This window comes from Aythya marila, assembly GCF_965140915.1.
Source record: "Aythya marila genome assembly, chromosome: 1".
Classification (NCBI taxonomy): Eukaryota; Metazoa; Chordata; class Aves; order Anseriformes; family Anatidae; genus Aythya; species Aythya marila.
In genome coordinates, this window is record NC_139042.1 from 206,060,312 (window position 1) to 206,071,273 (window position 10,962).

Genomic DNA, 10,962 nt, shown 5'->3' on the forward strand with positions numbered 1-10,962 from the left:
CCACGCTTTCCTATGCTCTAGGACTAGAGGAGTGGACTCGCCTCTTGGGGTTCTAGTTTCTGGCTGATGGTTTTACTGGCTGGATGTCCTCCTAAAGCTTTCAAAAGAATTTGATATTGGAGCATCCTCAAAATGCTATGTCTAGCTTTGAGTGTGGGGGTGTAGTGGGGCTTGTATAGTTGCATATTTTGATCTTGATGCCCCAAATCAGCTGCTCCTTTCTGGTCTGCAGGCAGCTCCATGACAATGTCATTGGTGGGGAAAAAAAAAATAAAAATAAAAATAGATTTAACAGGCAGCACCTCCAACCACCAGGTAGCAAAATGAGAAGGATCCCAAATCCCTGGCTGCTCTGGACTGCATGAAAACCTGCTTCTGAAGCAGAGGAGCAAAACTCTCAGAGCTGTTTGTGATCCTCCTAACCCAGGGCAACAAAACAAGAACTGAACGTGCTTCCCTGTCACCCTACTGTTGATGGATTTGTGTATTTTGGACTTTTGATTTGGCATTGCTTGGAGGGGATGGGTACAGTCAGGCTGTGTATAGCCTGAGGGGTTTTAAATGTTTAATACAAAATAAATGATGATGTATGGTTGAGTTCCTCTTTTCAGTTTGAATTATGGCAGCTAACAAAGCTTGGAGCAGTACCTACAGAAACTGAGGGTCCTCAGCGCTGGGCTCCCCTTGCCCAGGGATTGCAGCAGGTGAAGAGATTCTGTTCTAACAGTGCTACAAGTTGGTGTTCAACACCAGAAACGCAAAATAAATCTTGCTAACCTACCCTGAAAACATCCCAGAGCCACCTCGACCCCTGGGGACGGTGCACGGCTGAGGTATCTGAGGTCTCTGCTTGCCCAGTGTCCAGCTAAGCCTCTCCCTACTCCATCCACTGCTCCAGCAGAGGGAAAACAAGCACTTTCCTTTCATGTCCCACTGCTTTTATGTCCTTAAAACCCCTGTGGGGCTGCTGGGCCAAAACGTTGACCACCCCCAGGAACACTGAGTCACTCAGAAAGAACATTTTACCCCCCAAAACACTGAAAAAAAAACTTTTTGACACAATTGGAAGAAAGGAACCCACAATAAGAGACGTTTATCTCCTTCTTTCCAGCAATTTATTGCATTCTTCTCCCCAACTGAGTCAGCCACTGCTCAGCTCCCCTCAGTAGGGGTGTTCGAGTGTGTGGCGCATGATGACCTTCAGCGCCAGCCACGTCTCCTGGGCGGTCGGCACGATCTGGCTGGCGGGCAGCAGGAACCCGTAGCGCCCCGTGTCCCGCAGCTCGAAGGTGAAGGAGTACTTGATGCCCTGATTGTACGTCCAGTCGATGGTTCCTCCGCTCGCTTGATCTTGGGGGAAGAAACAGCAAAAAGGGTCACTCCGCCTTGTAGGGTCGCGTGGGGAGATGTCCCCCCTCGTCCTGGGAAAGGGGGTTTTGGTTTATGTGGGAGCAGGGCAGCCCTGTTACTTACAGATGGTGCGGATGATGCTGCCGTACGTGTACTTGGTGCCGTACAGAGAAGACAAAGCGGCGACAGCCTCCTCGGCCACCTGGTGCTGGGGTGGGGAGGACACAGAAAGGAGAAAGATGAGGTGGGGAAGGCTTGGGGCAGGATGCAGAAAGAGGTTTTATACTAATGCCGTGGGTAAAAGCAATGCCAGGAAGGTGGAGTTTCTTTAGGAAACGGCCTTTGAGCTTTTCCAAACTCCCGAATCAATTTCTTTTCACAAAGTCTGCTAAAACGGGGCTAATGGGGCTGCTAAGATGGTGAAGGGAAGATGGATGAGGAGCGGCTGAGGGCACTGGGCCTGTTCAGCCTGGAGAAGAGGAGGCTGAGGGGAGGCCTCATGGCGGCCTGCAGCTTCCTCACGAGGGGGTGTGGAGGAAAAGGAGACGATTTCCTTTTAGTGACCAACAATAAGATTTGAGGGAATGGTGTCAAGCTGTGACAGGGGAGGTTCAGGCTGGATATCAGGAAGAGGTTCTTCACTGAGAGGGTTGTCACACACTGGAACAGGCTCCCCAGGGATGTAGTCACAGCACCAAGCCTGTCAGAGTTTAAGAAGCGTTTGGACTGTGCTCTCAGTCCTATGGGCTGAATTTTGGGGTAGACCTGTGTGGAACCAGTAGCTGGACCTGATGATCCTTGTGGGTCCCTTCCAACTCAGGATATTCTCTGATTCTGTGAATTGCCTCAGCCTGGGGGCTGGCAGAGGAGCCAGGGCTTCTTCCTGGCTTGCCAATGTCCACTCAGTGCATGATGGAGGCTGCCCCCTTGGAGGAGAGCAGCCTCAGGGTGCCCAGGCCCCCCTCAAACCTCCACAGCAGCCCCTACCAGTTCCTCCGCGTCAGGCACGGGGGTGGTGGTGTAGCCGTAGGGGTAGAGCAGGAGCTGGGAGTAGCTGTGGATGGAGATGAAAGCCTTGATGTTCCCGTGGTTCTTCACGAAGTTGACGATGGCCTGCACCTCGGGCTCTGAGTCGGCGTAGGGCCCGCGGTATGTCTCCGAGCAGGGGTTGCTGCTGGACCCAGACCCTGTGGAGGAGAGGACGGTGAAAATGCAGGGTGGATGGCTTGGAGAGCCAAAAGAGCAAAGGACCCTTCCCATTTACAACCCCAAGAGCTTCTCCCACCCCTTGGCTGCTTGGTGGCCAGAGAGGAACGCTCCTAGGGCTCCACCTAGACATTTGTACGACGGTTCCCGTTTTGTGGTTCCTTCCCTACTGGTCACTAGGGGACACCAAAGCCTTGGGAGAGCCCAAACCCACGTCTTGGCCAAGGAGAGCAAAGCCCAGCCCTTCCCTAGGGACATCAGAGAATCTCTCCGAGTCAGAAATGTCCTGGAGGGTGCAACCACCCCTCTGTGGGGTGAACGGGATTGCTCTGACCTCCAAAACCTGCGTCCCAGTTGCGGTTGGGGTCCACGCCGATGCACAAGGAGCCTGATCTCTTGGACCTGGTCTTGCGCCACATGCGGTTCTGGAAGGACAGAGCCACCTCAGCCCGTGCCCGGGGCTGGGGCTCCGCCAACCTTGGGCAGAAAAGCCAAAACAGTGTCCCGGGGGGGGGGGACTAACAGGTCACAGCTGTCCCCTTCCCACCCCATGGAAACGTGGACAAGGAGGCCTGGAGCTTGTGCAGTGCCCCCATCCCCAGCCGTACCGTGGTGTGGGTGAAGACAAAGCCGTCAGGGTTGGTGACAATCTCCAGGAAGATGTCCATCTGGTCCAGGATGGAGGCCAGACCTTCATCTTTCTCCTGATCTTGGACAATCTACAGAGGGTGGCAGTTTGGGGATTGTGGGCTCACCATCACCTCCATGGGGATGGCCACACCGTAGCCGAGGAGAGGGGGAAAGGGGGGACTTTGTGGCCCTTTGGGGGCATGAGACGTGGCCAGGAGGTGCCTGTACCTTCTTGGCAAACCAGACACCACTGGCTTGTGTCACCCACTCGCGGGAATGGATGCCGGTGTCGATCCAGATGGCCGGGCGGTTCGTGCCCCCTTTGCTGAACTGCAAGAGAAGAAATGGGGCCATGGGGGAACCACCCGCGGTCCTGGGATCTGCTCACCCCACAAACCCCTCCTGCCTTACCTTGAGCACGTAGAGGGGGCGGTTTTCTGTCGACCGGCCGATCTCGAGCTTGCTGACCAGGTTGGGGTTTTCAGCCACCAGCAGGTCCATGAAGGCGTAGATCTGGGGGTGGGAGAGGGATTGGGAGGGCAATGAACGACCCCTGCAGCTGGAGCAAGCCCCTTGGCGAAAGCAATTCCAGCACATTATTATTATTATTATTATTATTTTTCCCCAAAAAATGCCCCAAAACTTGTGCTTTCCCACCCGCAGGACGTCACCTCGTCCAGGTTGTGGTAGCTGCTGTAGTCGAAGGCGTCGGTGGAGAGCGGCTGGAGCCGGCGGCGGTGGCGAAGCATCTGCATCTGCTCGTGGTCCACCAGCGCCTGGGGGGGACACGGGGCAGGCTGAGACCTCGTCCCCCGCCACGCCGAGACCCTCGCCCCCCGCTGCCACCACTGCTGCTGACCTGCACGTCCTCGATCATGATGGAGTAGGGGACGCCGTTGGCCTCCAGGTGGGCTTTGAGGGGCTGCAGGCTGCGGAAGGGCACGCGGACATCGACGGGGTCCCCGGTGCCGCGGGGGGACAGCCAGAAATCCAGCTGGGAGGGGGAGAAAAGGAAATGGGAGGGGGGTGTCCACCCATGGGACAGCATCGCCCCTTCCCCAAGCCTCTACCCTGAGAGGTTTAACCCCTCTCCTGTCCCCAACAGCACCCCAAAATAGGGCACGGGCACCCCAAGGAGACATCACCTCTAACCCACAGCCATCCCTGCTCTGTCCTGTGGGTGCAAAGCAAGGGACAAAGGTAAGGGGGGGGTGAAAACTCCCCCACCCCACCCTGCAGCACCCAATACCTGCAGCTCCTCCAGGTCCTGCAGCTCCTGCACCCTCCTCAGCTCCTCATCGCTGCTGGGGACGATGCGCAGCACCTGGTGCCTGTGGGGTCAGAGGGTGCTGGAGGGGCACGGGGTGAAGATCCAGCACCCAGGGGTCCACAATAGCCCCCTCCCCATCCATCCCATCCCATCCCATCCCATCCCATCCCATCCCATCCCATCCCATCCCATCCCATCCCATCCCATCCCATCCCATCCCATCCCATCCCATCCCATCCCATCCCCATTCCCCCAGTGCCTGTGTCCCATTGGGGCTGAACCAGCCACTGTCCCCATCCCGGCCCCCATCCCCAATCCAGACGTGCCCCCATCCCGGCCACCCCCACCGTCCAAACCCCCTCCCTACCCAACAAAATCCTCGGTGGCAGCAGCCACCGCCACCAGGGCAGCCAGCAGCAGGAGGACCTTCATTTCCAGCCGAAAGAGCTCACCCCACATCCCCACGGCACCTCGGGGCATCTTAAATCCTGGCAGTCCCCAGCCCGGCCCCCCACCAGCTGCCCCAATTCCCAGGGCCCTGGGAAAGCTTCCTGCTGGCACCGGTCAAGGTTGGACACCGTGGACCTGCTGGCCCCGGGTGCAAACCCGTCCCGAGGAGCTGGAAACCGGCCGGGGCCGTCGGTGACTCAGCCGGTGGCGGGGCAGGACGTGGGGAGGTGACGCCAGATCCCAAATCCCACTGCCCACGGGGCCGGCCGTGGCTCGGTGCTACGGGGAGAAAAAGGGAGAAACCGGGCAGAGAAAGGCGCAGGGTGTGGGTTTTCTCACGAGCCTGGGGTCTCAGGAGAGGCTGTGTTTGCTTTTTGGGGGGGATTGGATTAAAAGTTGGTGTGGGACGGAGATTAGGGAGGGTGGCGGTTTTTCCAGCTGGGAAAAAATAATAGAGGAAATGCCTGGAAGCACTTGGCACCCAGAAGTGTCCCCACTTGTCTCCGAGGGTGCCAGCCCCAAGAAAAGGGGAGGGATTTTGGGGGCGGTGCTGCCCCAAAAGCCACAGGTCTGAGCACAGCCGCACATAATCTCCCGCACCCTTTGGGGTCATTGGTCCCAAAGGACGGGGACATGGTGGGGCTGCTGGTGGCACAGGGAGAATAAAACCCCCTCAGGGCTCAGAATCCTTTATTTAACCTTTTTTTTTCCCCTTTAATTGAAATCCACCATGAAAAAAATAAATAACAAAAGGCTGTGGGATTGTCTGTGGGGTCGTTTATTGAGACGAGCGGCGGGGTCAGACCGATGGGGTCGGGGTTCCCCTCCCTGGCCGATCCCCGCGGGCTCAGTACGGGTGCTGCTGGACGTGGAGCATGATGTCCAGCAGCGCCGGCCACGTCTCGGTGGCGGTGGGGATGATCTGGGAGCTGGGCAGGAGGAAACCGTAGCGCCCCGTGTCCCTCAGCTCGAAGGTGTAGGAATATTTCACCCCGTTGTCGTAGGCCCAGTCCACGGTGGTGCCGGATGCCACGTCTGCGGGGAGAGGAGGTGAAACACGGCCCCGGTGAGCGGTGGCAGCGCCGGGGGGAGGACGGAGATGATTTTATTTGAGGGGGGGACTCACAGATGGTGTCTATGATGCTGCCGTAGGTGTATTTCGTCCCGTACACCTCGGCCAAGTCGTTCACTGCCTTTTTGGCCAGCTCGTTCTGCAACAGAAAACCCCAAAGCACTGAGAGCTGTGGGACACAGACCTCATTTCCATCTCCTCGGGGTAGCAGAGACCCCGGGGCACATTCCCCACATCCTTCCACACCCCTTCTGCTCTTGTTTTTCCTCAAAACACCCTTAATTTTCAGGAGACAGGAGGCACATCTTGCAATCCCCACGAGATAAGAATTGAGACAGGCTTCAAAGTGCAGGTTGCGCCTAATGAGATCTCCGCAGGGGTCCCGGGGTGCTCGCGGCCCCGACGTTTTGGGGCCATCTCACCAGTTCCTGGAAGTCAGGCGCAGGCTCGCTCTTGTAGCCGTAGGGGAACATCAGCATCTGGGAGTAGCTGTGGATGGAGATGAGGGCTTTCACGTTGCCGTGGCCGAGGATGAAGTCCACGATGGATTTCACTTCGCTCTCCGAGTGGGCGTAGGGGCCGCGGTAGGTCTCAGAGCAGGGGCTGCCGCTGGAGCCGGAGCCTGGGGCAACGTGAAAGGTTTTTTTTTTACCCCTGGATTCCTCCCTTCTGGCAGGAGGAGCCAACGTTTGGATGTGTGGGGGCTCTCCGCACACCTCCCGTGCCTCACCTCCGAAGCCCGCGTCCCAGTTTCGGTTGGGGTCCACGCCGATGCAGGAGGAGCCGGCGTTGATGGACCTCGTCTTTCGCCACAGGCGGTTCTAGGAGCAGACGGATGAGACCGCAGGGAGGTGAATCCCTGCCCTGCTGCCAGCCCAGGTGACAAGGGACAAGTCCCCAGCTCACGGTGTCCCCACACTCACGGAGCTGTGGGTGAAGGCGTAGCCGTCGGGGTTGGTGACGATCTCGAAGAAGATGTCCATGCTGTCCAGGATGGCGGTGATGGAGGGATCCCGGCCGTACTCCTCGGCGAGCTGCAAGGGGAAGAAGGAGCAGGAGCTGCCTCGGGACCCCCCAGGGATGAGGGATGCGACCGAGCAGCACCGTGGAAGGTGTTAAAAGAGGGCTCAGGTAGGAAGAGGGGGAAGTGGAGTTGCTGTAGGTTTTTTTTCCCCATCGGGTCCAACCACAGCACCCAGGAGGTGGCTTTGGTTTGCAATTTCTGCTCTTCCTTCACCCAAATCTTCACCACATGTGGGCTCAGGGATGGGGGACACCATCTCCAACATCTCCTGTCCCATCCCGGAGACCTTCAGGTTGTTCCCCTCCCTTCACAGCCACCCCCCAACCTGCAGCTGGTCTGAACCCATGGAAATCCCAAACCTAGACGTCGACGTCCCCATCGTGGGGTTACCTTGTTGGCCGTCCACACGCCGGTGGCCTGGGTGACCCACTCGCGTGAGTGGATGCCGGTGTCCAGCCAGATGGCCGGCCGGTTCGACCCCCCGGTGCTGAACTGTGCGGAGAAAGCAGGATTTGACCCCAAAATCCCCACGGTTTCAGGCTGGCAGAGGTTGGGGCCACCTCTGGAAGCCACCAGCAGGGTGCCCAGCACCATTTCCAGGTGGCTCTTGAAGCTCTCCAAGGAGGACACCCCCCCGCCACCGTGCCAGGGCTCAGGGTGGGTGCTTGGGGACACCCAGGAAGGACGAGGATGAGGTGAGGTTGGCCCCAAACCCACCTTCAGCACGTACAGGGGTCTCTTCTCGTAGCTCTCCCCGATCTGGATCTTGCTAACGAGGCCGGGGTGATTGGCCACCAGAGTGTCCAGCCAGTTGTAGATCTGGAAGGAGGAGTTGCTGGGTCATGCCACTCACCCGGGTTTTTCTTTTCGGTTTTTAGGGTGTCTGGCACCAGATACAACATGAAAAGCTCCCCTGGAGAAGATCTGGTGCTTCCCTGGAGAAGACCCAAGTGCTCAGGACTGGATATAAACCCTTTGTGCGAGCAGGGAGGTTGGTGGACTACCAGATGAACAGTAGGGAAAAAATCTCCGAGATCCCCCAACATCATCACAGCCTCCACCAACAACCCACCAGGCTCCGAGGACAGGGTTTGACCCCAAAATGAAGCTGAAGACATCTCCCAGCAAGGCGGGGAGGTGCTGGGAGAGCCCAAGCCGTACATTCATACATGAAGAGGGATTCCTGCTCTCCTGGCTCTACAAAACTCTCCCCCCAAGGAGGGCAGAAGGGTCCCAAGGGTGTCGCTGCCACCACCACCGATGTCACCCCGTACACACAACCACGGCACGGCCCCGGGGAGGTGAAGGGAACTCTCTTCAGAGCAAAGTACCTCGTCCAGAGTGTGGTAGGAAGCGAAATCGAAGGTGCTGGTGCTTCTCTCCCGCTCCTTGGACAGCAGCATGATTTTCTTTTCCTCGTCCAGCAGTTGCTGTTATGGGAAATAAAGCCATAAAGGGGGCTGGGAGGAGCTGGGGGTTGGCTCAGAGCATTTTGTGCGTGCAATTTGTCTTCTATCATCAAGAAAAGGGAATGGGAGGGCAGGTTGTTATATATATTCATCTGATTCGTGTCCATATGGACCAGTGCTAGGGCCGCATGGTATGATGAATGTGACCTTCTGTCTTACATACCCTTGGATAACCACAAGTCTAAGAAAAACAGAAGGGTTAATGTTTATCGTTCTTGTACCTTGATTTTGGTTTCTTCCCTTTCCTCCCTAGTGTCTCAGTCTCCCCCTCATTCTAGTCAAATTATCAAATCTTCAGAAATATTCCTCCCATCCATGAGCCTATTTGCTTTCGTTATTCCAAACTCTTATTTCTAACAGTTACAGCCTTTTTTTGTCTTCTTTGCGGTTGATTTAGCACTGCCAGAGGTGTGACTGTCCCTGGGAATGGCCTGTGAGGAATGTTTTAACTACTCGTGAGGTGCCAATAAGAGAGCTATTTGTGTTTGTATGTTCTTTCTTTGAAGTCTCTGATGTCTGGGGGTTTCAGAACAACTGCTAACAACGAGTGACTGTTATGGGACACTACGCGAGCCCCTGATATCTGGCCAGGTGGCCAGGAGATTTAAGGAGAAGAAAAAAGAAGCTGAAGGACTGCTAGGAGACAAAACTTGCAGGGGACGCTGTGTAAGCTCTTGACATGATGCCAAGGAGTACAAAGGGGAAGGACAAGAAAAAAAAAGCCTGAGAGGAAGACCACGAGCCTTCAGCATGAAAGACCCCCAGAGACCCCCGGGGGGACCACCGGAGACTGATGCGCATGCTCCAGTAGGAGGGATTGGATCCCGAAAGCTAAACTTTGATTATAATCCTATTTTGAAGACTGAGCCATTTATAACAAGGTGAACATGGTTTGCTGGGAAAAAAAGAGGCTTCTGAAGGTCTGGGGAAGCCCTGTTTTTATTTTTTACAGGGGCTGTTTATAGGGAGAAGCAGCAAACCCAGCCCCACAGAGCCCATTTCTTCCTTCCCAAGCCCCATCATCTCCACCCCACTGGTGAGTTTTGCAACCCTGCCCTCACCTGCACGTCCTTGATCATGATGCTGTAGGAAATTCCATGGGACTCCAGGAAAATTTTGACTGCTTGCAGGCTGGGGAAGGGCACGCGCAGGTCGGACGGGTGCCCGGGCTTGGTGGGGTCGCGCCAGAAATCAAGCTGATGGGGACAAGAAGAGGCATTGCTGCTGCCCTGAAGGGTCTGGGAAGGTCTTTGGGCAGGTTTTGGGATCAGGAGGGCTTGGGGACCTTTAATTCCAGAAAGGTAACTCCAGGAATCAGGCTGGGGGTGCAGATCCTGCTCCCCATCCCAATTTTCTGCCAGGATTCACTCCCCCAGAGCGACCACGGCAAACGCAGCGGGCGCACGGGCAGTTCATAACTCAACCAAAAACGAAGAAACCAACCCAAAACCCCGATACTACAGCTCGGGGCTGGCTCGTGGGGCACTGGCGTGGCTCACCTGCAGGTCCTCCCGCTCGCCCAGCGCCCTGAGCAGGGCAATTTGCTTCTCGTTGCTGGCCGTAATGCGGAGAACTTGGTCCCTGCGGGGAGCCAGAGCCATCAGCAGGTACGAGGGGACATGGAGAAGCACAGGGGGACACGAAAGAGCATGGGGGGACGTGAAGGAGAGCGGTGTGAGCAGCAGAGCCCAGCCCCGAGCCACCAACGTGGCCCCAAGCATGGGCTGGGTGGAAGCTCGAGGTGGCTCTAATGGGTCTGCAGCAGCAGAAATCGTGTTGGTTATTAGAGGTTTGGGGTGGAGAGGGGGAAATGCACGTTCAGAACGGCTGGCACGGGAAAAAAAGGAAGCGTTGGAGAGCCCGAGGTGGTCTCAAGCCTTCCTTTGGTCACGAGAGGGGCTAAAGTCACGGAAATATCTAAGACAGGCTCCGCGTCAGCAGGAGAGGAGGTTATTTCTGCAAACGACAGAGCAGCCGCCTTGGCAGTGGGGATTTATAACTTCTGGGGAGGTGTTTCAGGAGCCCTGTAATGAAACAAAGTCTGCTAGCAAAGCTTTGTGCTTAAAAAACGAACGGATCCCACAGGCAACGAGCTCGCTCTGCTGAGGCTCAGCTCCCCTGAGCTTCCCTGGAATACCCCAAGGTGCAAGATTCCTCCCCTGGGGAGCACTCACAGCTTCCATCAGCGAAAGAAATACCTAACGGGGCTTTTATTTTTTATTTTTTCTCATGCAGGAGGGCGCAGGCAAGCAGGATCCGTCCCCCCCATCCCTGCTTTCGGCAGGACTCACCCCACAAAAAGCTGCTCGCCGAGGGCGCCCACCACGAGGGCGGCGAAGAAGACCAGGAGGACCTTCATGGTGAGTGGATACGGACGAGCCTCAGCCCCAAAGGGCATTGACAGGGCCCTATATAGTCCCCCAGGGACATTCATGGACCTCCCCACCAAGGCCACCTCTGCGGGGCCGGTAGCCATGAACAAATAAGCCAA

At 56.6% G+C, this 10,962-nt stretch overlaps 1 protein-coding gene across 1 annotated transcript; it reads right to left on the reverse strand.

Moving 5' to 3' along the window:
- Window positions 1-1,162: 1,162 nt before the first annotated feature.
- Window positions 1,163-10,915, reverse strand: LOC309874241 (uncharacterized protein; the record flags this gene model as incomplete). The annotated part of the gene is made up of 23 exons (XM_082752260.1): window positions 10,763-10,915; window positions 9,971-10,052; window positions 9,533-9,667; window positions 8,334-8,432; window positions 7,720-7,821; window positions 7,393-7,494; window positions 6,902-7,012; window positions 6,709-6,799; window positions 6,401-6,600; window positions 6,033-6,117; window positions 5,757-5,941; window positions 5,063-5,185; window positions 4,824-5,014; window positions 4,436-4,517; window positions 4,046-4,180; window positions 3,858-3,962; window positions 3,598-3,699; window positions 3,415-3,516; window positions 3,165-3,275; window positions 2,891-2,981; window positions 2,338-2,537; window positions 1,474-1,558; window positions 1,163-1,350 (listed from the first exon to the last, which is right to left on the reverse strand). Exons 1-23 carry the CDS (start codon window positions 10,903-10,905, stop codon window positions 1,163-1,165), a joined length of 2,850 nt encoding a protein of 949 aa, XP_082608386.1. The 5' UTR covers window positions 10,906-10,915.
- Between the last annotated feature and the right edge of the window lie 47 nt (window positions 10,916-10,962).